The 22,000-nt window shown below is 41.7% G+C and overlaps 2 protein-coding genes across 2 annotated transcripts in view; one reads left to right on the top strand and one right to left on the bottom strand.

Moving 5' to 3' along the window:
* GFM1 (G elongation factor, mitochondrial 1) overlaps window positions 1–20,592 on the top strand; it is a 62,829-nt gene extending 42,237 nt beyond the window's left edge. Inside the window, exons 14-18 of the mRNA XM_006887645.1 lie at window positions 13,872–14,034; window positions 15,705–15,849; window positions 18,577–18,737; window positions 20,202–20,255; window positions 20,401–20,592. Of these exons, the coding sequence (XP_006887707.1) occupies window positions 13,872–14,034; window positions 15,705–15,849; window positions 18,577–18,737; window positions 20,202–20,255; window positions 20,401–20,532 (655 nt within the window). The 3' untranslated portion in view covers window positions 20,533–20,592. The remainder of the gene's footprint in view (window positions 1–13,871; window positions 14,035–15,704; window positions 15,850–18,576; window positions 18,738–20,201; window positions 20,256–20,400) is intronic.
* On the bottom strand, window positions 201–7,919 carry LXN (latexin). The gene is made up of 6 exons (XM_006887644.1): window positions 7,791–7,919; window positions 6,274–6,336; window positions 4,061–4,238; window positions 3,627–3,763; window positions 563–625; window positions 201–299 (listed from the first exon to the last, which is right to left on the bottom strand). The coding sequence occupies exons 1-6, from the start codon at window positions 7,917–7,919 to the stop codon at window positions 201–203; spliced, it is 669 nt and encodes a 222-aa protein (XP_006887706.1).
* Window positions 20,593–22,000: the final 1,408 nt, after the last annotated feature.

The raw sequence follows: 22,000 nt of genomic DNA, 5'->3' as shown, positions 1-22,000 counted from the left end.
TTATTTTGGATTATACATTGGACTATACTTTTATTAAGTGAACTTTTCATTATGGAATCCGTAGTTCTGTACTATAGTGTAATGTAAACAAGACAGTTATACAAAGTGACACTTTAGGATTAAGCTGGGTATAAATGCAGACTGTCACAGACATCATCAGTAAGCATGTTAACACTTCACCCCAGCTTTTGGGTCATGGTTTATTCCAGTTGTGCTTCCTTCGGTAGACGGCTGTTATGTTTCACTTTAGTGCCATATTGTGGGTGCCAGAGAACTTGCATTTGCCAAGGAATAATCTCCTGCATGTAAAGAAACCAAAGGTCACAGTGAAATTGCGAAAATATTTAGGAATATATGGTTGGGTGTATGTTTTGTTAGCAACAAATAGTCCTCAAAAAAAAGAGTAGCATAAAAGACTGTGTCAGTTGTAAATACTTCAGCCTAATGCTGTCTGCATTTACATGAATTTTTATTTAAAGTCCAAATTAATAAAGCATACTGTGGCTATAATACTTATCTCAGTTTTCAGAGAGGCATCAAGTAAAGATCAGGTGACACTTACCTGAGATGCAATGTCATGCAGTAGAATGGTGTAGTCTAATTCAATGAAGTCGTCATTTCTTTGCTATGAAAAAAGAAAAACCTGGCGTTTGAAATTTAGTATCATTGTGACATTTAAATTTCTACAAATCAGCTTTCATTAGCAGATGATTATACTATTAATTTAGGTAAAAATAAAAATTGAATGTCACCATACATTTTTGTTTAGCCTGGGATAAACTATTCTACTGTAAAGAAGTACTCTTTCAAACTACATTTTAAAATCCTGATTTTTCACTTGTTGCTTTAAAGGTTGTTTAGTTTCTAGGTTGTTGGTTAAGCTGTTTAAGAGCATTACACTGTAGTTTGTTATTTAAACTCTTAATGTTTCCATTGCTCAGAGAAGCAGAGTATAATGGCTAAACACTGAAATCAGTGTTTATATTAAAGGAAACATTTTTATAATATAAACTGTTTTGCGGAAACTTAAGATACTGGTAGTTCTGGTAATAATTAGTTCCTCGCTGCATCTTTAGGAGGTAGTTATGTTGGATCAAGGGCATCCAGTTCATGCCCTGGTAACATCGTGTGTTACCTGTCAGGGTGCTAATTGGAAGATGAGACAGTTTGCTCCCATTAAGATGCCCAACCTTGTAAAACTGGTGAAGGGTAGCGAGGAACTGGACAGACCAGACAGCAGTGAGTTTGGGTCTTTTTTGGAAGAGAAAGTGGGTTTTCTGGTCCTAGAAAAGGCTCAGAAGTCTGATTTCAGAGCTGTGGTGATGGGCAGTTAGTCAAGGTGACTCTGATTCAGGATTTGTTTTTGAGTAGTTGCTGTTCATTCTTTTCAGAGTGAGGGCAAATTTACATATTTTGGAAGGGAATAAATAGTTGTTCTTAAATTGACATCAGTAATCCAGATTTCAATAATCTGGAGACTGTCTGTAGTAAAAGATAAATGTAGTCATTTAATAATATAAGTAAAGTAAATCAGTTGGTCTGTACTGTTTATTGCTTTGGGAAAAAAAAGTATTTATACTGTATAGCTATTTATATACAAAAATACCACATATGCATAGTTTTAAAGCTGTGATTATCAGAGATTTTCCTTGCTTACACAGGCTTTTTAAAGTTTTTATTTTATGTATTTAAACAATTCCTAGACTCCACGGAGTAGCACAAGTTTTGGCTAACAGTGATTGTAACTGATACCCAGGGAAGTACTATCTTAAAGTGTATTTTCTTGTAAGGAGAAGTATCTTTCCCCTCCCCCTTTTAAATAAACCAATAAAGATTTGTTGATGAATTAAAAATACACCTTTAAAAAAATATATACCTTTAAAATGATGTAGAAATAGGTAAAGTTTCTTATATGCTGGATCTTAATAGGTAAACATATTTACTATGCATGCCTTGGAGTAGGAAGAGAGAGCTAATTCCCCCTCCCCCATACTGTCAGGCCAGGGGAGGCTAGCTCAATCTTTCTGTTGAAATTTTCATGAGTGCCTTAAAATTCCCATTTGGAGAAGGGTCCTAGGAGTTTTCAGTCATAAAACTACTACTATTGCATATTTTTCTAAAAATAGACATTGAAAATTTTCACTTTATTTTTATGGTTTCTGCAACTTAGGCCTGTTACTCAATTAGCTGAGGCCTCTGAACCCTTGTAGGAACGCTGTAGCCAAGGTCACTGTCTATGAAAATGTGTTAGAAAAAAGGCTCTGTCGTAATTAGAAAAAATGTTGTTATAATAGTGATGCCCAGTCATTGGCATCAGTCTGAGCTCTTTAACTGGGTGCTTGCCCACCGCTGGTCTGTCAGGATCTCATAGGAGTTGTGAGGGCCTGGGAAGGAAAGGTGGTTCATCTTCCTTGCACTGTGCTGCTGAAAGTCTTACTGACTGGAAGTGTGAGCTTTCAATGCCCTTTTTCTTGCTTTCCATTAGATGCTAGCTGAATCATGTGTTCTTTCCTTCACCTTAACAATCCATACCCCAAAGGATTTATTATTATATCTGTAAGAAAGAAGCAGTTCTAAGTAGTTATATTAGGTATAAAAAAATAAAAAGCTAGGAACAAGTAAGATTTAAAATGGCAAATTGTGACTGAGTTTAAAAAAAAAAGTATGCAGCCAGCTAAGGAATTGGTAGTGGAAATATTTTAGAGATCAGAGTGAACTTCACTACGATTGAGAAATTCAGACTGACTGGAGAGGTGGAGGTGCTGCCCACTATGACTCTCACCCACTGGTGAGACCACTATTTTGATAAGAAATAACACAGTGTTGGTGTTGCACAACTGTGTAATTCCAAAAGAAAAGAAAACAAAATGTAAATTGCCAGTGTGAATAATCTGTGTAGAGCTAAGCATAAAACAGAATGCCAGATTATTTACAACTCAGGACTTCCCACTGTTGAAATTGCAAGAAATGGACAAAAAGACCAAGAGTTCAAGAAGAAATGCAATAGAAATGGATACATAATAACTAACTTCACTTGTGAGTGCCATAAAAAATGTCCCCATCACCTGTGTATAGCTCCTCAAAGATGGGGGAGAATCATTAGCAGTTGTTCAGTGTTCCCTAAGAATCTCTTTCTACCTCGACTCCAAATAAAACTCCAAATCTGTTTCCACTAGAACAGGAATGGAATAAAGCATCGTGGTCAAATCTGACTTGCCAAACATGTAAAGTTAAAAACACTTAATATTATTATACCATTAGAAACAGTAGTCTAGATACTACCTATTAGTCAAAAGTATTCTGTCAAAATCCTTGGCTCTGCCGTGCTCTGGCCCCTGGTCATTGTGAGCCCTGGCCTCGTTATTATTAGGAAGGTAAATGTGAGGCAGACCAAGCAGCTCGGCCAAACCAACCAAGCGGCTTTCAGAACCAGCTGCTGTTGCTCTGAACCCTTCCCACAACTGTTCACGGGCTCCAGCCCTGCTTGTAACCGACCTCCGTTTAAAGTATTTGATTAACTATTGTAATACAAAAGGAGTAAAAACAAAAAACCAAAACCACTGTATCAGTTACAGTATTTTAATAAATATTAACCCTATTAATTGTATGTGATAGCAGTTACTTACCACTTGCTTGACAGTTTGAATTTTTATCATTTTATACCATGTATTTTCAGTAGAATTCTGCCATATTATATAACCACAGGCAACCCAGGCTAAATGTCGAACTGGCTTCATTTCTGGAGATACATTTCCAAAACTGTCTGGTAGGAGAAACATCATATTAAATGTTAAATAATGAAATATAATGGATTTTTATATAAGTATTAACCTTTAAAAAGGAGTTTTTAATCATAATTTCCTTGTATTGGGGGGAAAAAAGACATTAAGCTATGGATCTATAAAGTTCCAAAGCTTTTTGTTGTTGTTAACTAGATTGCCAATTCTGTCTTTGCAAAATCCAGTGCATTTCCAACAAAATATTACTAACACTTTTTGAGCATAGGCAATTGAAATACTAAAATGGAAACAAAATTTTGTTCTGTGTCCTATTTATGTACCTGGGATATTTTGTGCTTCTAGTGGTTCCTTCATGGACTTGAGTCTTTGATAAAATGCATTATCTTCTTTATCTGGGTTCTTTCCGATTTCTCCTTCAAATGTGAAGTTGACTTCTGGTGCAGTGTCTTGTTCAGCTGGAGGGTAAAGGACTTCTGCTGTGCAGTTCACTGTGATTTGCTGTTGGAGACATTTTAGAAAAGCTCCTTACATTTACACTAGTGTCCTTTGAGAGACCCCTGGCAGTACTGGTTTGGACCTGACTTTTTCTAGAGGTGTCTGATGAGAACTGACCTAGTAAGTTTTCGTATCCTGGAAAAAAAAAACCTTCTAGTCTCACCACCTTTCTTGTAACTTGAATCGATTTCAGTTTTAATGGGGTATCCATTTGCAAAATGAGATTTTAGTTTGTTTATGTATATCTTCTCCAATTGCTGGTTACTTTTTAAGTCTTTCCATTACTCTGTCTGCTCCCAAAAGTACAGAAATTTCCTCAGACCAGATACAGCAATCTGGGGTAAAATCGCAAGTAGTTATGCTTTGTAGAAGGTGGCTGTCTCTTTTGAATTATGTTCAAGAAAAGGGCAAGCTTTTAAAAATTTCGAGATGGTTTGGTACAAATTGTAGTTCCTCCTTCTTAAATTTGTCTCATTAATAATTTGGCTGGTCCATAATATAAAAATGTTTCAGTCCTTCCTTACCTGAAAAGAGGTTCCAGCTGGCCATGTATCACCAAGGCACTTACTTTCTTTAACTCTCCAGCCAGAAACAGAATAAGAAAGGCAGACATACGTGATCAAGAGTGAAGAATGAACTACTTATTCTTATAGAGCATAAGCTTAGACTGCTCCATGAGTATGTAATTTTTAAAAAATTATTTTCTGGCTTTACAGAGCAGATATTTAGTCCAAATCAGGACCATGCCATGTGGATGCCTTCATCACTGGCAGCCCCAGGTGTCTCCTGACTCCCCGCCCAAGGCATCCTCCCCCGGGTTTTCTCCTCACTGTCTGTGTTCCTCTTTATGTAATGCAGAAGCAGTTTGGTTTAGGTACGACCCTATACTGCCTGATTATGTTACAGTATATTGAAATTTCTCATGGAGCCTTACATTAGATTTTATTTCCACAGGTATGGGGTTAGAGTTCCAGCACATACTCGAGGGGAACATAATTTAATCCATTACAGGAGGCCGTGGGACTGAAGTAAAGGTTGAGTTGTGAGTGGAGGAGAGTGAGGGGGCAGTCAGGTTGGAGGAGGCCAAAGCTGAGGCCAAGATGAGCCAACTGGACTTGGCTGCAGGCTTAGTCTAAGTCTAATGCTCAGTTGCCTCTTAAGGCCTTTTATTCTGTTAAAATATATTCTCAGGGGCTTTCTCAGGCTGCAGAGAGTGGCCATGGTGACCGCATTCGGCAGAGTAAGGAGCATTTTTCTCACTGAAGGGCAGGGGTTTCTTGCCAGGCACCTTAAAATCAGTCCACATCAAGCCCTGCAGCCTGTCCTGAGCCATCCTCCCCCTTTTCAGGGGTGGGGCAGTGACTGCTGCTGTGGAGCAATGGACAGAAGAATTTGGCCACAGTTCAGACTAATATAGTGGCGACAAGAGGTAAAGCTAAAGCTGATTAGCGCAGCCAACCACCCAGCATGCAGATTGCCAGGCTCCTCACCGAGTCTGACAAGGCTGCTCGCAGGCTCTTGTCACCTCCAGGTGGGTTCTGTGCTTGAACTGTAATGTGCAAATGACTTCCACTGTAGAAGCTGGTCACCAAGCTAATCTTTCCATCTCTGATGTGAGAACCACGGGAACCTGTTCACTGCAGGTCAGTAAGCAAGCACAGGCAGGCCCATGCTTACCGGAACTGCACCCTTGTTAGGGCTGTAAGTCTGAAAAGACGCTTTCATTCTGTAGGAATGTATTAGAGGATCGGGAGACAGAGAATCCAGCCAGTGTACAATAGCTTAAGGAGACTGAACGGAACTGAAAGATACTAGAGTCTGTTTTCTAAATAGCACATTGAAATAGTTCATGAATTTTGGAAAACACAAAAAGAATATGAACTTTGTATATTTTACCCACAGGGACAGTGATTTATTAAAGTCAAGGATTTCATATCAACTTTAAAAACAAACCGAAAACTAATCTTGTGATTTGGCGAGCTAAAATAATCTAGAATATTCATAATGAAATGTTAATAGTAAAGATGATTTCACTTACTTTTTGGATAATTTCTTCCACAGAAAATTTAAGGCGATACTTATGTCCTGTTCCCGGAATATCCTAAAATTAACAAAAAGTGGTTAAGGAAAGAAAATTCTTTAATAACTCAGTTCTTTGTATTGTTAGAAGAATCCATTTGATTAGAGGGGAGATTGATGCCTTAGGCATTGAAAAATGGTTGTCACCAGATGCTCTGCTGAGGAAGGAGGGACAGTCTCCTCCTGGCCCTTTTAGATCTGATTTGACGGTACATACATTAAAAAAAAAAAAAAAGAAATTTTTTTTTTTTTAAATAATTAAGAAAAAAAGAATGACAAAGGGTTGTCACCATGTCTGTAATTTCTCACTTAGCAGGTCCTCTGTCAGGTTGATTTTGGACAAGAACAAAAGTGTAGGATACAAACCTACAAATAAAGTGGGCACAGCTCAGTTTCTTTCATTACTTCATAACATTTGGGTTTGTGGCCCTGAATTCTATGCATAATAAATTGTGAGACAACTTTTAATTCAAATGATGATGAAAAATAGGACATATCTTTGAAAATATTTCTTCCATAAACGCCCAGTTATTCAGTGAAGGTAAATTCCACTTTGAATCAGACTAACTGAAAAGTGGTCAGACACTTAATATTACCTTTACCTAGTATATCGTTGACCCGCAAAATGACACTGAAGTTTCACAATTTTAAGGCAGTTTATAACTTAATTATGTTATCAGTGGCACAGTTTCAAACTAATACTCACGTCAAAATTATGTAAAATAAGAGGCAGTCTTAAATCCATTCCATTTTGATAGCCTGAGAACTTGTAGCATACTGCTTGGTGATTGATGAGGCCTGTCCACTTTAACCCTTTGGGCAGAAATCTCATCATTGAAAGCGGGCAGTGGCGGTGGTGTTTGTGGGAGGAAAGCCACGGATCCCAGTGTTTTTATTACGACTGGTTGTCAGCTGTTTTTTGCACTGGTTTTGCAGTTTGTTTTGATCAAAGGACTTAATAAGGATTGGGTTTAAAATGTAGGCAAGCCTTAGGTGGTCCCAGTTGGAGAAGCAGCAGTTTTAAGAATGCTCAGAAAGGTTCTTCTGGAAGATGCCTCCATTCTTTTAGATCCTTTTCCCATTTCCCGCCCCGCCCGCCTTCCAAGCATCCCACTTTGCAGGGACCCTGCAGGACCCAGAGTGGGATCGCTTTCCCGGCCACAGAACCAGAAGGAAGCAGGCTGGCGGCTTCCAGCTGCTCCCTGTGCCGGTGTTTGTGCCTGGAGAAGGGCAGGTCGGAATGTGGCCAGCTCAGCTTCCCCAGAGCAGAGGGACCACTGAGGCGGAGGGTCTGCGGGGAAGGTCCGGCGAGGGGGTCCGGGAGGAGGTGTCCGGGGAGGGGGGGTTCGGGAGGAGGGGGCCCGGGAGGGGGTGTCCGGGAGGAGGGGGTCCCGGACGAGGGATCCGGGGGGAAAGGGGTCCGGGGAGGGGGGCCCCGGGGGAGGGGGTCCGGGGAGCCGCCGGGCGCGGACTCACCTCCATGCTCGCCTGCTGGACCGTCTGCACCAGGAACACCTTGTGCGGGGTCCCCTGCTGGTAGTTGATGCAGTTCTCGGCCACCGAGGCCGCCCTAGAGGCCGGGTAGTGGGTCGGCGGGATTTCCATGCCTGCGAGTGGGGGCCGGGCGCCAGCGGAGCTGCTCGGGCGGGCAGCCTGCTCACGAGGCGGCCGGCGGCGAAGTGGGCGCGGGGCGGGGCCGCCGCTTCCCTCCTCCGTCCCTCCCTCGGGTCCCTCCTTCCTTCCCCGTTCCCTCCCTCCCTCCCTCGAGTCGGGAAGCTGCCTGCTGGGCCCCGCCCTGCCGCCAGATTTTCGCTGGGTGTGGACACCAGGCCTCCTTTCCTACAGGTCCTGGTGGGCTAGGCCTGCAGGGACCTTGTGCTTTCGTCACCTTTGAAATCCATGCTCCTCTGAGGCCTCCAGTTCCCTCCTGTGGACGGGGTCCGGCTGCGTCACTTGATCGCGTCCGCACACCGCCCCCAGGTGCAGCCAGGTGCGAGGTCCAAAGGTGCGCCAGCAGTGACTCGGTCCTGAGGCCCTGCGCGGAAGGGGGGTCTGCACAGGCCTGCTTGTCTCCTGGCCTTCTGTCTGCCCAAGTCAGGGTATGAGACGGTATTTGCTAGAACTTTTGCAATTTAAGATGAGGTTTTGATACAACACAAAACACCTAATTTGAATCACTGAAAATTTTAGCTTAAGGCTTAAAACATTTATTGACTGCCTTCGAATGGAGCACAACTCGAAGCGACCCTATGAACAAATGCCCTGAAGCCCCTCTACAGCTATCAACATTTATCAAGGTTCATAGACTTTCTGGAGGCATATTGTTTAGGAAGTGGATGCAACTCCTGCTTCCAGTAAACATATTTAACAGGTGAATTTACTCGAAGCATTACACTGAAATAGCTTCTAACCCAAGCAGAAGTTTTCAAAGCTGCTGAAAAGCAGGGCAACTTTGCATAAGCAGTGCATTTTCATGCTTTAGTTACCTTTTGGTGTCCTCTTAAAGAAACTGTAACTTAGACTCTTTTTTGGCTTGGACCTCCATCAGGAAGCCAAGATTGCGTTTAATTAATCTCTGCAATGGTAAGAGAATTCAGATGTGAAAAGGTGGGTGGGTCGAACCCACTAGCTAATGAATGAGAAGATGATGAGGCAGGCAGCTCCAGTACAGATTTACCCTCTTGGAAATTCTAAGGCAATTCTTCACTGTCCTACAAGTGTGGTGGTTATGTGCCTCTAGTTGACCTTGACCCATAGCAACCCTGTACACAGTAGCTCTGAATCCTGCCCTGTTCTGAGCCAGCTTCACCATCTGCCCCCATTTCTCAAGCTACTGTGTCAGTCCATCCGATCTGGGGTCTTCCTCCCCTGTTCTCTTTCTCCACCCTTCCCAAAATGATGTCCTTCTTCAAGGACTGGTCCCTCCTGGCCTAACGTATGTGAGACCCGGCTTCAGAATCCTTGCTTCCAGGTTCTAAATGGTTAATGATTTCTAAATGGTTAGTAAGTTTGGTAACCTGAAACTTGAATAATATGAGTGTTTAGCTGCAATAATAAAGACATGTTGCATTGAGGAAATCTGCTATCAAGAACTTCTTAAAGTGCGAAAGAGGAGGTGTGTTAAAATTGATGATTTTGAGATGTAGTGTTGGCAAGGAGTATAGAATATCCCGTGGACTGCTAGGAGAACCAACAAATCTATCTTGGAGCAAATGCAACTGCGTGTCTCCGTAGAGGCAATGATGATGAAACTTCATCTCATATACTTTGGGCATGTTGTCAAGAGGAGCAGACTTTGGAAAAGCTATCATGCACATTACGAAAGGTAGAGGTCCAGGGTGAGAGGAAGACCCTCAACAAGATAGACTGACACAGTGACTGTAACAGTGGGTCTGAGTGTATTCGTAGATTGTTGGGATGACAGCACGTAGGGCACTGCTCAGATCTCTTGTTCATAGTCCAACTAATACCACACTGACGGCACAGTTGTTAAAGCACTAGGCTGCTAACAGAAAGGTTAGTAGTTTGAACCTGCTAGCTGCTCTCCTGGAGAAAGATGTTGCTAGTCTGCTTCCAGAAGTTCCCAGCTTTGGAAACACCACACACTGCTGCTCTCCTCCGCACGTATTGGTGGCAACTGGAGTTGGAAATGATATAACACTGAGGAGTTTGGTTTTTTAAGTAAACATAAAGTAAAAACACCTATGAATTGTGATTTAATAGGAACTTGAAGGAAAAACATTGTATATAAACAACAAAACTAACACAGTTGTAGTAAATATTAGTTTTACTGTGATAAATGATGTCTTGCCAAAACTAAATTGCTGCGTTCCATGGCCTTCATTATTATTTTACCTTCATTATCTGTGGCTGCCTGCAAGTGGTGCTTTTATTCTTCTGCCTCTGCTCTATTCAAACTCTTGCAGAGTCTTTTTTTAGCATCTTCTCATGACATCTGACTTAAGGTCTTTCCTCCATTGGGTTTCTGAGTCTGTAAACTACACAGGAGATTGCCCGTCTAAAGTGTTTAGCACAGACATGGTACCTTATGCTTTTGAATCAACTCTAATTCCTGCCAACCCTGTTGCTGTGTACCATCCAGTCAGAACCGGCCTGTAGTGACACTCAGGTTTTTAGAGACAGTAAATCACATGGGAGGAGATTGCCCATCTTCCTCCTGCAGAGCAGCTGGTGGATTTGAATCACATACCTTTGGATTGGCAGTGCATTTTCTTACCAGTAAGCGCATCAATATGGATTGAGGCTCAACATCAAGAAAACAAAGATTCTCACCATTGGGCCGATTGGCAGCATTGTGATGGATGATGAAGAGATTGAGATTATTGACAGCTTTAGTTTGCTCGGCTCTACAGTCAACACTCTTGGTACCAGCAGCCAGGAAATTAAAAGACGTATTGCAATGGGAAAGTCTGCGGTTAGAGACTCTCCAAAGTACTGAAGAGCAACGATATCAGTCTGGAGACTAAGGTGCACCCAATCCAGGCTGTGGTCTTTGCAGTCACTTGCTATGTATCAGAGAGCTAGGCAGTGACTAGGAATGATAGAAGGAGAGTTGATGCCTTTGAGCTTTGGTGCTGGAGAAGAGTATTGAATATACCATGGATGCTAGGAGAACAGACAAGTTCATCTGGGAATGGGTGAAGCCAGGCTGCTCCTTGGAGGCAAGGATTCTGAAGCTCCATCTGACATACTTTGGACATGTTGCAAGGCGGGATCACTCCTTGGAGAGGGATGTTGTGCTTGGGAGGGTGGAGGGACAGCGCAGGAGAGGAATTGATTCAGTCCCTGGGGTAATGGGAATGGGCGTGCCAGAGACAATAAGATTGGCAAGAGATAGAGCAGAGTTTAGGGCTGTGGTACATAGGGTCGCTATGAGTTGTAGGCGACTCGACGGCACATAACAACAAGCCCATCCTAGCGGCCCTGTGGACATCAGGTCTGAACCTTGCTGCCTCCTGCTCTGTCCTCACAATCTGATATGTTTGAGGTGTTTGAGCCCTGTTGTTTCACTGTGTCAGTCCATCTTGTTGAGGGTCTTCCTCTCTTTCTCTGAACCTCACCCTCACCCACTTGTTGTTTGCCGGTAAGTGAAACTGACCCATAGCTAACCCTCCAGCAGGTTTTCAAAGGCAGCATATCACACAGATGGAGTTGGCCAAACCTTCTGCCGTGGAGCAGCTGGTGGATTCAAACTGTGTGTTTTTAGGATTGCAGTGCAGCTCCTTAACACTAGGCACCTTCTTCCAAGGACTGACTTCTCCCTACAAAATGTCTAAAATATTTGAGACACAGTTTCACCACCCCTGCCTTTAAAGACCATCTTGGTTGCATTTCCACAAAGACAGACTTATGTGTTCTTTAGGCATTCCATGGGGTATTCGATACTCTTCCCCAACAGCACAATGCAAAGGCATTGATTCCTCTGTTATCCTTATTTATTAGCACACATTCACATGCTTGGGAAACAGTTGAAGCCGAGTACCATGGCTTGGATCAGGCATACCTTGGTCTTTAAACTGACAGTCTTGTTCTCTAGTGCTTTGGAGAGGTCATGAACAGCAGATTATCCCGTCTCCGCACGTCTTTTATTTCTTAACTACTGGCATCATGGGTGTTGATTGTGGATCCAAGTGAAATGAAATAGTTGACAACTTCAGGCTTTTCTCTCTGTTGTGATGTTGACTGTTGGTCCAGTGGTGAGGATTTTTGTTTTTTTGATTTTCAGATTTAATCCACATTGAAGGCTGCAGCCTTGAATCTTTTGCAATAAGTGCTTCAAATCTTCTTTGCTTTTTGATATGAGTGTTCAATTATTTGACACCCATTTAATTATAAATTCAGAAACAGCCCTAAAACTGCCTCGAGTCACTGGTCTGTGGATGGATTCTCCAGAAAAGCAGTGTTGTCCCCAGAAGAACTTGGTGTAAAATTCAAGTACTCTGCACTGCCTGCTGCAGCAGCCACTTACTTTCCTTATGTGGCTACTGTGAGCACAGGACTAGTTTCGTTTAATTCAGATCTCTGTGCTTGGTGACTGCTGTATGCCTAACACAGTTCTATCTAGGGTGTGTTTGCACAAATGTTATTGTCAAATTGAAGAAAAAACTTACATTGTCTGAGAATGTGTTTGTGGACCACAGTTTGAGGATTAGTTCTGGAATCTCTGGTGATTGCTATTTGCCCCCCTCATGGTTCTGATAGGTGGGGCTTTTCTCCCAGGAAAACTCTCTCCACAAAATGCTGCCTGGCCGACCCTGAAGTTCTTGACCACTGATGTATTATCTGAAGGCCTTTAGTCATCTCTCTCATGGCATCTTACTGATGCTCCTTCCCAGCTGCTCTGATCTGTCCACAAGAACACACTCATTAATGTGCATTTACCTGCAGTGATCTGCAGATAATTTTAAAAGCAGCTGGCCTCTTAGACCTAACTGTGTTGAGCAAAGTTTCAGTTTAAGGAAGAAATGCACTAAAGTACTGTTTTTCTCCTTGGAATACTAACCTGTGTTTGTGTATGTAAATATAATGATTTCCTGTTTATATTGCCATTAGTGATTTGAAGTAAACCGTGAGTAGTGTTTGTATATAGATGACAGTCTCTAGATGAGTGATTTGGGGCTTGTTAGTACAGTTGTTAAAGCCCTAGACTGTAACTTGAAAGGTCGCCAGTTCAAACCTACCAGCTGCTCTGTGGGAGAGCAAGTTGACAGTCTGAACATTATGCCTTGCTCAGTTCTGCTCTGTCCTAGAAGGTCTCTATGAAAATAGACTGGACAACAGTGAGTTCATCTAAATACTTGCCTACGATTCCTGTTATGTGCCTTTGAGTCTAAGCCAACTTGTAGCTGACCTTCCAGCAGGGTTTTAGGGCCTGTAAAACGAACAGGAGGAGCTCTCCCATCCCCCCCCAGAGCAGCTGGTGTATTCAGAGTGCCCATTTGAGTTTACAGTGTAACGCGTTACCACTAGGCCAGCAGAGCTCCCTCTACTTAACATTGTTCCCTGTCATTTTGCAGCTAATCATTTTCTGGTGGGATAATCCCATCTGAAACTCTTTTCTTGTATTGAGCCAGTTTATGAGGCCTATCTTGTCAAATAAAAGAGCTACAGGCTCAATCGGTTAACTCACAACTTCGGTTCCTGGTTACAGTGATTTGAGGTGAGAACCCTGCTTGCTAGTGAAGAGAAGCATTCCAGCAGAAGTGGGAAAATTCTTTGGAATTCTGCTGTTGTGATGTGCCCTTCAGTTGAGTACAACTCACAGCAACCCTGTGAGCAACAGACTTGACTCCTGCGCTGTCCTCATCGGCTCTGACACATTGGAGCCCATTGCTGCAGTCACTGTGTCAGGCTATCTTGTTGGGGGCCTTCCTTCCTTTCACTTCCACACCACTTTTTCTAGCATCATGTCCCTTTTCTAAGGAAAAACCTCGCCTAGCAACATGTCCCTCGTAGGAGATTTAAATGAGTAGACATTATTTCATATTCTTAATTACATCATGATGTATTTTTCCTCTTTCCCCTGGTCATTTCCAGGTTTGAGTTTACACATAAAAAACAGTCGGGCGGTGCAGGCCAGTTTGGGAAAGTGATTGGTGTGTTGGAGCCTCTGGACTCAGAAAACTACACTAAGTTGGAATTCTTAGATGAAACCTTCGGGTCAAATGTCCCAAAGCAATTTGTCCCTGCTGTGGAAAAGGTAAGCGGACAGCCAAAAAGCCTTCCTGGTGTGTCAAAACAGTAGTCAAGTTCCTGCTGCTTCTGTGCACTGTCATCCGCGCTTTAGTTTAGTGGCAAAACTACTGCTGCTTTATCTAGTTTTTAGGCTTTTCTGTTTGATTTAAAACCTTGATTAAATAAAAAACCTTAAGGATAGGATATGCAATGACAGTAATGGGAAGTCATCTGACTTCTTAATCATAGAAATATTTTTGTAGCTGTTGTTGCGACTACTCCATCAACTTAATCAGCAATTAAAATTCACAGTAGCCACTTTTGATGTATAACAGTGTTGTGTGAGCTGTTCTGGTGGCACCTCGCTCTGTCTCTGCTGCTGACTGTTAGAGTCTTTGACCAGTTTTCAGAACCAGTTTCTTCATTTGTAAACTGATAATCAGATAAACCAACCTCTGCAGTTCTGAGTATTGGATAGGATTGTGTTAACAACGGTGACATGCTTTGAACATGGAAGGGCTCAGTGGTCGCTTTAGGGGCAGATAGTTTAAAGGCAAGTGTCTATTTACAGAGATGGAGCTTGCTTTATTTTTTTATTAACCTTTTCACTCATAAATTGTTATTGACAGGTTGTTCTTTTATTTTGGTTCCAGTGGCAGTGCTATTTTTTATTTATTTTTTTTTTTCCTCTTTAGTCTTCCTTTTTTTTTTTCTATATTTTATTAATTTTCATAAACATTTACAGAGATTTTGGGTTTCCATTCATTCATTGTTGCACTATTCTCTCTACCCTCCTCCCAGTTTGTTCTTGTCCAAGTACTATTTTTTATAATCTATTTCTTTCAAGGCATTTTTTTATCATTCACACACTTGTAAATTTCTTCTTTAAGATTAATAAAGAGCTTGGATATTTTTCAGCATGTATCTGTCACAGGTATTTATGACATTGAAATGTCAGAAATATTTTGTTCTTTGTCTAAAGCAATGTGATAACTCTTCCCAGGAAAACCTGACTTCAGTTACAGGGGCTCTATAAATCCTTACTCTTGAAATTTTATTATGTATAGATAAAGTAAAGCAGTTAAAGGGACTGGATGAATGATAATTGCAGAATTATCAACTTGTTCTCTTTAAAGATGTACACTTTATTGTACATAATTATACCGCAATGAAGTGTTAAAAAAAGAGCGAATTGTATTTGGAAAACAAATTCTTTTCATTCTAGTTACTGGTAGTGGATAATACTAAAATGATAATATAAGCTGGGAATGAGGCAGAGCAGCTATTGGTAGATAGTAGTTATCAGTTGAATAAATGCTAATTTTCATGGAGATTTTCTTTAAGAAGTTCCATAGTTTTGCTCTTTTTCTGCTATTTTATTATAAAATCAAGATCATGTCATCACTTAGAATGTCTAAGAGGTAAGTAATTCCTGAATGTGAAACTATGGGAAAGTGATTTTTAGCACTCTCTGCAACTCATTTGACCTTAGACCTTTAAGTAATGGCTTTTAAGAGGTTGCTACAGAGAAACAATTTAAATAGTAAAGTTTCTTCGCTTTTAATAAACTCCAGTTGAGGGATGAGAGGTAGCATATATAGAAACATTCCACTTGTGAGCAGTCCTGTTTGTTGGTTCTTGGGAAAGCACCTGCGGGTGAAGTCCACTCACTCCAGAAGTTGTCTCTCTCCCCAGGGGTTTTTGAATGCCTGTGAGAAAGGCCCTCTTTCTGGTCACAAGCTCTCTGGGCTCCGGTTTGTCCTGCAAGATGGAGCCCATCACATGGTTGATTCCAATGAGATCTCTTTCATCCGAGCTGGAGAAGGTGCCCTTAAACAAGGTACAGTGTGTCCAGTCACAATGTGTGTCCGTGGGAACCTTGTGCTTAGCTTGTCTTGTCCGCCCAGAGCACCACGCCTGCTGTCCACCTGGCAGCAAAGACACAGTAGCTCCAATCATGGTATTTTGTGACTTACTCAGTCCCAGGAAACGCATTGCTTTCTAAGTTCTTTTTTATTTATGATATTGTAGGCTGTAGGCATTTTGAAGAATATGCTTATTCATAATACTAAACTGTTAAAATTGTCAACCTTTACACACAGTAAACCCTATAATGAGTCAGAACCCTAAGTAATTAGGCTTTAGTTACTTGCTTTTAGGAGAGAAAGGTAAATGACAACACACGGCAATTTTTGACATGAGGGTTTTCAACAGAGGAACTTCAGAGTTGTGTCTGTCTTTAAATCAGACAATTCATTTTTTCTCATCTTGTCCATATTTGTTCTGTGGTAATTGATTAAGAAAGCCCATAAATGTCTTTACTTACCACAATAGAATTATAGTTCATATAACATTTCAGAAAGGTTTTCCTTGAAAAACATGAAAATGGAAACAAAATTAATCTTATCCAGAACATTCTAAAATCAGGATTTCACTGATTCTGTATTAATTTTGGACTTCATATTGTTATATTGTTCTTCTTCCTTTGTGTCTGTGATGAGTCAAAGGCACAGCTTGCAGAAGGAAGTCTTTTCTTTATCAGGTTACTAATTCATTATTTTGTTATTTTTATTCAACTGATTAGAGGCAAATAGCAATTTGTATTTTAATTTCTCGGTTGTGACAAGGAGACAGAATTCTTCATTTTCTTTAGACCAGCTCTCTGTTAAATATGCAGTTGAAATCTCTGCTCTGGAAATGTTGTCATGATGGGAAGATTGTGTTTAATAGGAAACAGTGAGATGAAATCACAAAGATGAGATGACTCAGATAAAACACTTACATCTTGACCTGCTTGCTGTTTCCTACTTTAATAAACCTTAACAAATTACCAATTGTTTTATGCTGATTCTTTAGCTACATTTTGTTCAGCCACTTCTCTTGTTAGATATTAGTGAACCACACAGTGTTATTGTTGACCAGTTTAAATCAGACAGTCAAGTGTCTTTCATTAACTACACAAAAATATTTAGCTATGAGGATCTAAGAAATTTTGGATGACATTGTGAAGAACCTCTCTGCAGACCAAAAAGTAGTCATTTGAGGCTTAAAATTAGAAAGGGAGCGCATTAGGATGCATTAGGATTGTGTCCTTCCCCCATATCAATTCAGCTTGTATGCTGACCAGATAATTGGAGGCGCTGGACTATATGTGGAACTCCCCATCACGATTGGAAGAAGACAAACAGTTTGAGATGCAGGTGAAACAATCTTGCTGAAAGCAGAGGACTTGAGGCACTGGTAAAGATCAACATTTACAGGATTCACCTGTGTATAGTATAGTATAGTATAGTATAGTATAGTATAGTATAGTATAGTACAGTACAATATATACAGTAGAGCATCTATAGTATAGCTCACACATCAGATTCTCACATATTCTCCACTAAGCAACATCATGTAAGTGCAGAAGTGCCAAGGGTTTCGTGTCACTTGGATCCATTGTCAGTGTCCATGGTCAGTCAAGAAGTCCAGAGATATTTCTTGCATTGGACAAATCTGCTGTAAAGCTTTAAAGTATTAAAAAGCAAAACTGCTCATCTTTAAGACTAAGTTTTGCTTGACCCAAACCATATTCTTTTTAATGATCTCCATATTTATATATGAGCTGGACAGTGACTTGGGAAGACTGAAGAATTGACACATTTGCTTTATGGTGCTGCCGAGGGCTATTGACTAATCCGTGAACTGCCAGGAAGGAGCAAACCCGGGACGAGTGCAGCCAGGATATTTCTTGAAGTGAGGAGCACAGGCTTTGTCTCCTGTACGTTGGGCGTTGTTACAGGAGAGCTCAGTCCTTGACAAGGACATCACGCCTGCCAAAGCGGGGCACTCCACAAGCTGGACCGACACAGCGTCTGTCGCTGCACTGCCTGCTCCTGCGTGTGGGCTGCTGTGAGGGGGCACCGAACAACAACACCCACAACCTCCAGTTGACTTTCTCAGCGCAGGAACGTGAGTTCTGGACCGGCAGCATTTAGCCTTGTTAGAGACAGAGCAGAAACAAGAAACTTGGTCTTCTAATTTGCAGCCAGATAGTGTTCGGCCTGCAGAAGGAAAGACACATTTCAAGGATGGCGTGTTACCTCCAAGAATGTGAAGATTGTCCTTACAGCCCTCATGCCTCTGAAGATAAAAGTGATTTTCCTGCATTCAAGAATAATTGTCTGGCAGGGGCTGAAAGGAAAAGATGGGTTTACCCTGCCTGCTCAGAGATTTAACAGTTTCCTTACCTCTGAAGACTAAAGAACCCACAACTGAATCATTAAAGTGGTATAGGACTTAATCAATGTTGTCTTAAGATCTCTCTTAGTATTCTCTATAATTAATGTTAAAATTCAAAATTAGCATTAAGTGTGTTTATTAGAATTTGCATTTAGAAGGTTGACTGTCGCTGCTATTAGAAAAATGAGTCTAGATCCACCGTTTGCCCGTTTCCATTGTGTGTGTGTATGAGGCACCTCTGGGATAGTACCATTTTCCTTTGACATATCTGAACAGACTAATCCTCCAGTTTGTTTCAGAGAGCTAAGTAAAGTAATTTACTTTTTTGTTTGTTTTCACCCAGCCCTGGCAAATGGAACCTTATGTATTATTGAGCCTATTATGTCTGTGGAAGTTGTAGCCCCGTGTCAGTTCCAGGGAGCGGTGATTGCCGGCATTAACCGGCGCCGGGGGGTGATCACAGGGCAGGACGGCATTGAGGACTACTTCACGCTGTACGCCGAGGTGAGTGGGCTCCTCGCTGCGGAGCTGTCACTACCACCCAAGGAAAGCAGAGGGAGCTTTAGTTTCTGGGAGTTGTAGAGCTCATTTCTGCATTTCCCTGGCTATTTGTGGCTATATATGTTTGACTGGCTAAATAATTTTGTTTTAGAGCGCTAAATGCAAAACTATAAATAAGATTTATTTCATGTTGGTCTTTTTTTGCCCCATGTAGGTCTTTTATGATAAATGTGTCCCCTTTATTAAGATGAAATGTTATTATAGTTCTATGTGTATAATATAATTGTTCTCTCTACTTTGTTGAGATTCTGGCCTTTCCTTTACCTCACTTAAATCTTAAGGAAGCTCTGGTGGCCTAAGGGATAAGGAGTTGTGCTGTCAACACAAACGCAGGTAGTTCAAATCCACCAGCTACTCCATAGGAGAAAGATGGGCAGCTTCTCTGCTACAAATTACAGCCTCTGAAAACTGTTGGAGGGTCAGCACTGAGTCAGTTCCAATTGAGTGGCAATGAGATTGAGTGTTTAATTTGTTGAGGTAAGTTTTCTTGCCTTTCCTTTTCCTGACTGATACCTCACGTTGTTGTTAGATCCTGTCGAGTCAGAACTGACTCATGACGGACCTTCCAGCAGATTTTCAGAGGCAGGAAATCACACAGGAAGAGAGTAGCTGGTGGATTTGAACCACTTGCCTTTGAGTTACAGCATGACTCCTAAGCACTAATCCAAAAGCTCCCAAATCTCATGAAAGAAAGTATTTTCCATTTTCCTTAGAGCCACTAAGGAGGTAGGTACTTGCGCTAAGGTGTCCACAGAGTGGTGTTAACATTTTCACAGAAGGAAGTCTTCCTGGTGTTTTCAGGGAGGCCAGAGAAGGGCTGAGAGGAGGAACAAGGTTGACTGTCTGGTGAGGAGTGCTGTGTCAGCTGTGAATGGAAAGATTTTGTTTCTAGTTACAAATGCTAAATAAAATTTTCAAATTATTTTTTCCACTTGGATTAAGAAATGAAAATATGTTTTCTTTGGCTTTTAATTATTTAACCAGTAGTAGTCAGTATGTCTTGCAGAGGGTGCAGCTGGAATGCTCTTTGGAGGCAAGAATGATGAGGCTTTGCCTCACATACCTTGGGCGTGTTGCTAGGAGGTGCTATTCCTTAGAGAGGGACATGATGCTGGGAAGGGTGGTGGGTCGGTGAAGGAGAGGAAGACCTTAACCAGGTGGATTGACACAGTGACTGTTGCAGTGGGCTCCTGTGTGTCGGGAAGAGTGACTGACAGAAGACAGTTCAGATCTTTAGTTCATAGGGTCACTGTGAGTCATACTCGACTTGATGGCACCTAACAACAACCACCACAAATTAGCAGGAATCTGAATCTAAGGAAAATGTCTGAAGAAGAAAAGTCTCTGTATTTTTCTCAAATCTCTTTCAACAAGTAATGCTAACATGTCTGCTGTGTTTATTTTCAGGTTCCTCTAAATGATATGTTTGGCTATTCCACTGAACTCAGGTCATGCACAGAGGTAAGCATATGTTTCCATTTCCCTCTAGGACCTTTTCAAAGACCACCGTACAAAATAATCACATTTTGAGATCCTGCCTTTGTAGGGCTTGACTTGATAATTGCAAAGAAACATAGTGCTATTTTTATTTCCTCTCAACAACTAGGGGAAGGGAGAATACACAATGGAATACTGCAAGTATCAGCCATGTTCAGCATCCGTTCAAGAAGAGCTGATCAATAAGCATTTGGAAGCTACAGGTCAACTTCCAGTAAAAAAAGGAAAAGCCAAGAACTGAGTTCCTTCACTCTGAGTTGACGGTCAGACTGACTCAAGCTACAGTGTTTCTTACTTTGATAGAAGCCTTTCCTGTTTAATTCAGGAAATTGTGTTTAATGCAGAGATAATTCTGTGCATCTCAACTGTTGATTGGTTTTACATACATCAGTTGAGAGAATATAAAATAGTTATTTCTAAAATATATTCAATATTTATTTAAGGTGGGAGAGACTAATTTTCGTTGTACTTTTAAATTTAGAATGTGTGTCAGGATCTCTATTTTTTTATCATTGGAATTTTCAACATCCACAGAAATGTCGACATATCTCCTACACCCAACAATAACAAGCGTTTAAAAATAATGTATCATATTGTTGTCATTTTGTCTGTCTCCTATCACTGTGTATTTTTAAAATTTTTAAAAATGGTAACTTTTCTGAATACTTGGAAGTTAATTGCATACATCATGATACTTCTTGGATATTAGCTGCTCATGGACAGACTTTTAAGGGTGAATTCTGTATGATCTTTATACACAGTATTTTTCCATTTCTTTGGTCCTGGCTAAATTCTGTCTTACATAGAGCTGAACACCTAAATCTGTGGCTTCTTCGGTTCCTTCAGAGCTTCCCCTGCTTCTAGAACTGTGAAGTCACTTCCTTGGACCCTACGTGAAGTGAGCAGCAGACCTCCCACAAGATGCATGTCTGTATTCATCGTCATGTTTCTACATCCATAAACAAGAAATGTATTTTATAGAGTCGGTGGCTACTTTCATTCACTTGGTTGGTTGACATGTGCTGTGACGTGGGACCCAACTCCTGGTTGACCCTTCAGCCAGTTTTCAGCGTCTGTAAACCACTGGGGAGGAGGCTGACCATCCATCTTTCTCTTAAGGAGCAGCTTGTGAGTTCGAACCTTGTGCCTTCTTGGTAGCGCAACAAAATAACCGGCTTTAGACGTCTGGTTTTCCTTATTTAGAAACGTGGCTCTTTCCAAGCCATTGTCTTAAAACTTTTTAACACCAGTCCTCACAACCTTTCTAAACACTATCATTATGTCAGGTCAAGGCCGTGAAGGCACAGAGCGCATACAGCTTGTCAGTGTTACTGTTAGATCCGGGTGGTGAGCTGTAACTCACGACTGCCTGATGGGAAACGGGACACTGCCCGGTCGGCACTTCTCAGTCACTGCCGTGTGTGAGCCCGTTGTTGAGCGGTCCTGTCAGCCCACTTCACGGCAGATGTCTATCTGTTGGTGACCGAGCATCAGGCCTCTTCCAGCACAGAACACCCACAGTGCACTGCATGCAGGCTCCCCTGCTCCCAGGAGCACTCTGGCCCTCCCCTCCCCCGCTCCCAGGGAGCACTCTGGCTGCTCCCCTCCCCTGCTCCCAGAGAGCACTCTGGTCACTCCCCTCCCCTGCTCCCAGGGAGCACTCTGGCCGCTCCCCTCCCCTGCTCCCAGCAGCACTCTGGTCACTCCCC

This window comes from Elephantulus edwardii, unplaced genomic scaffold (genome assembly GCF_000299155.1).
Source record: "Elephantulus edwardii isolate Elephantulus edwardi_28Jun2011 unplaced genomic scaffold, EleEdw1.0 scaffold00060, whole genome shotgun sequence".
In the NCBI taxonomy this organism is placed as follows: Eukaryota; Metazoa; Chordata; class Mammalia; order Macroscelidea; family Macroscelididae; genus Elephantulus; species Elephantulus edwardii.
Note: the sequence above shows the minus strand (reverse complement) of the source record. Positions and strands in the feature narration are given on the sequence as shown.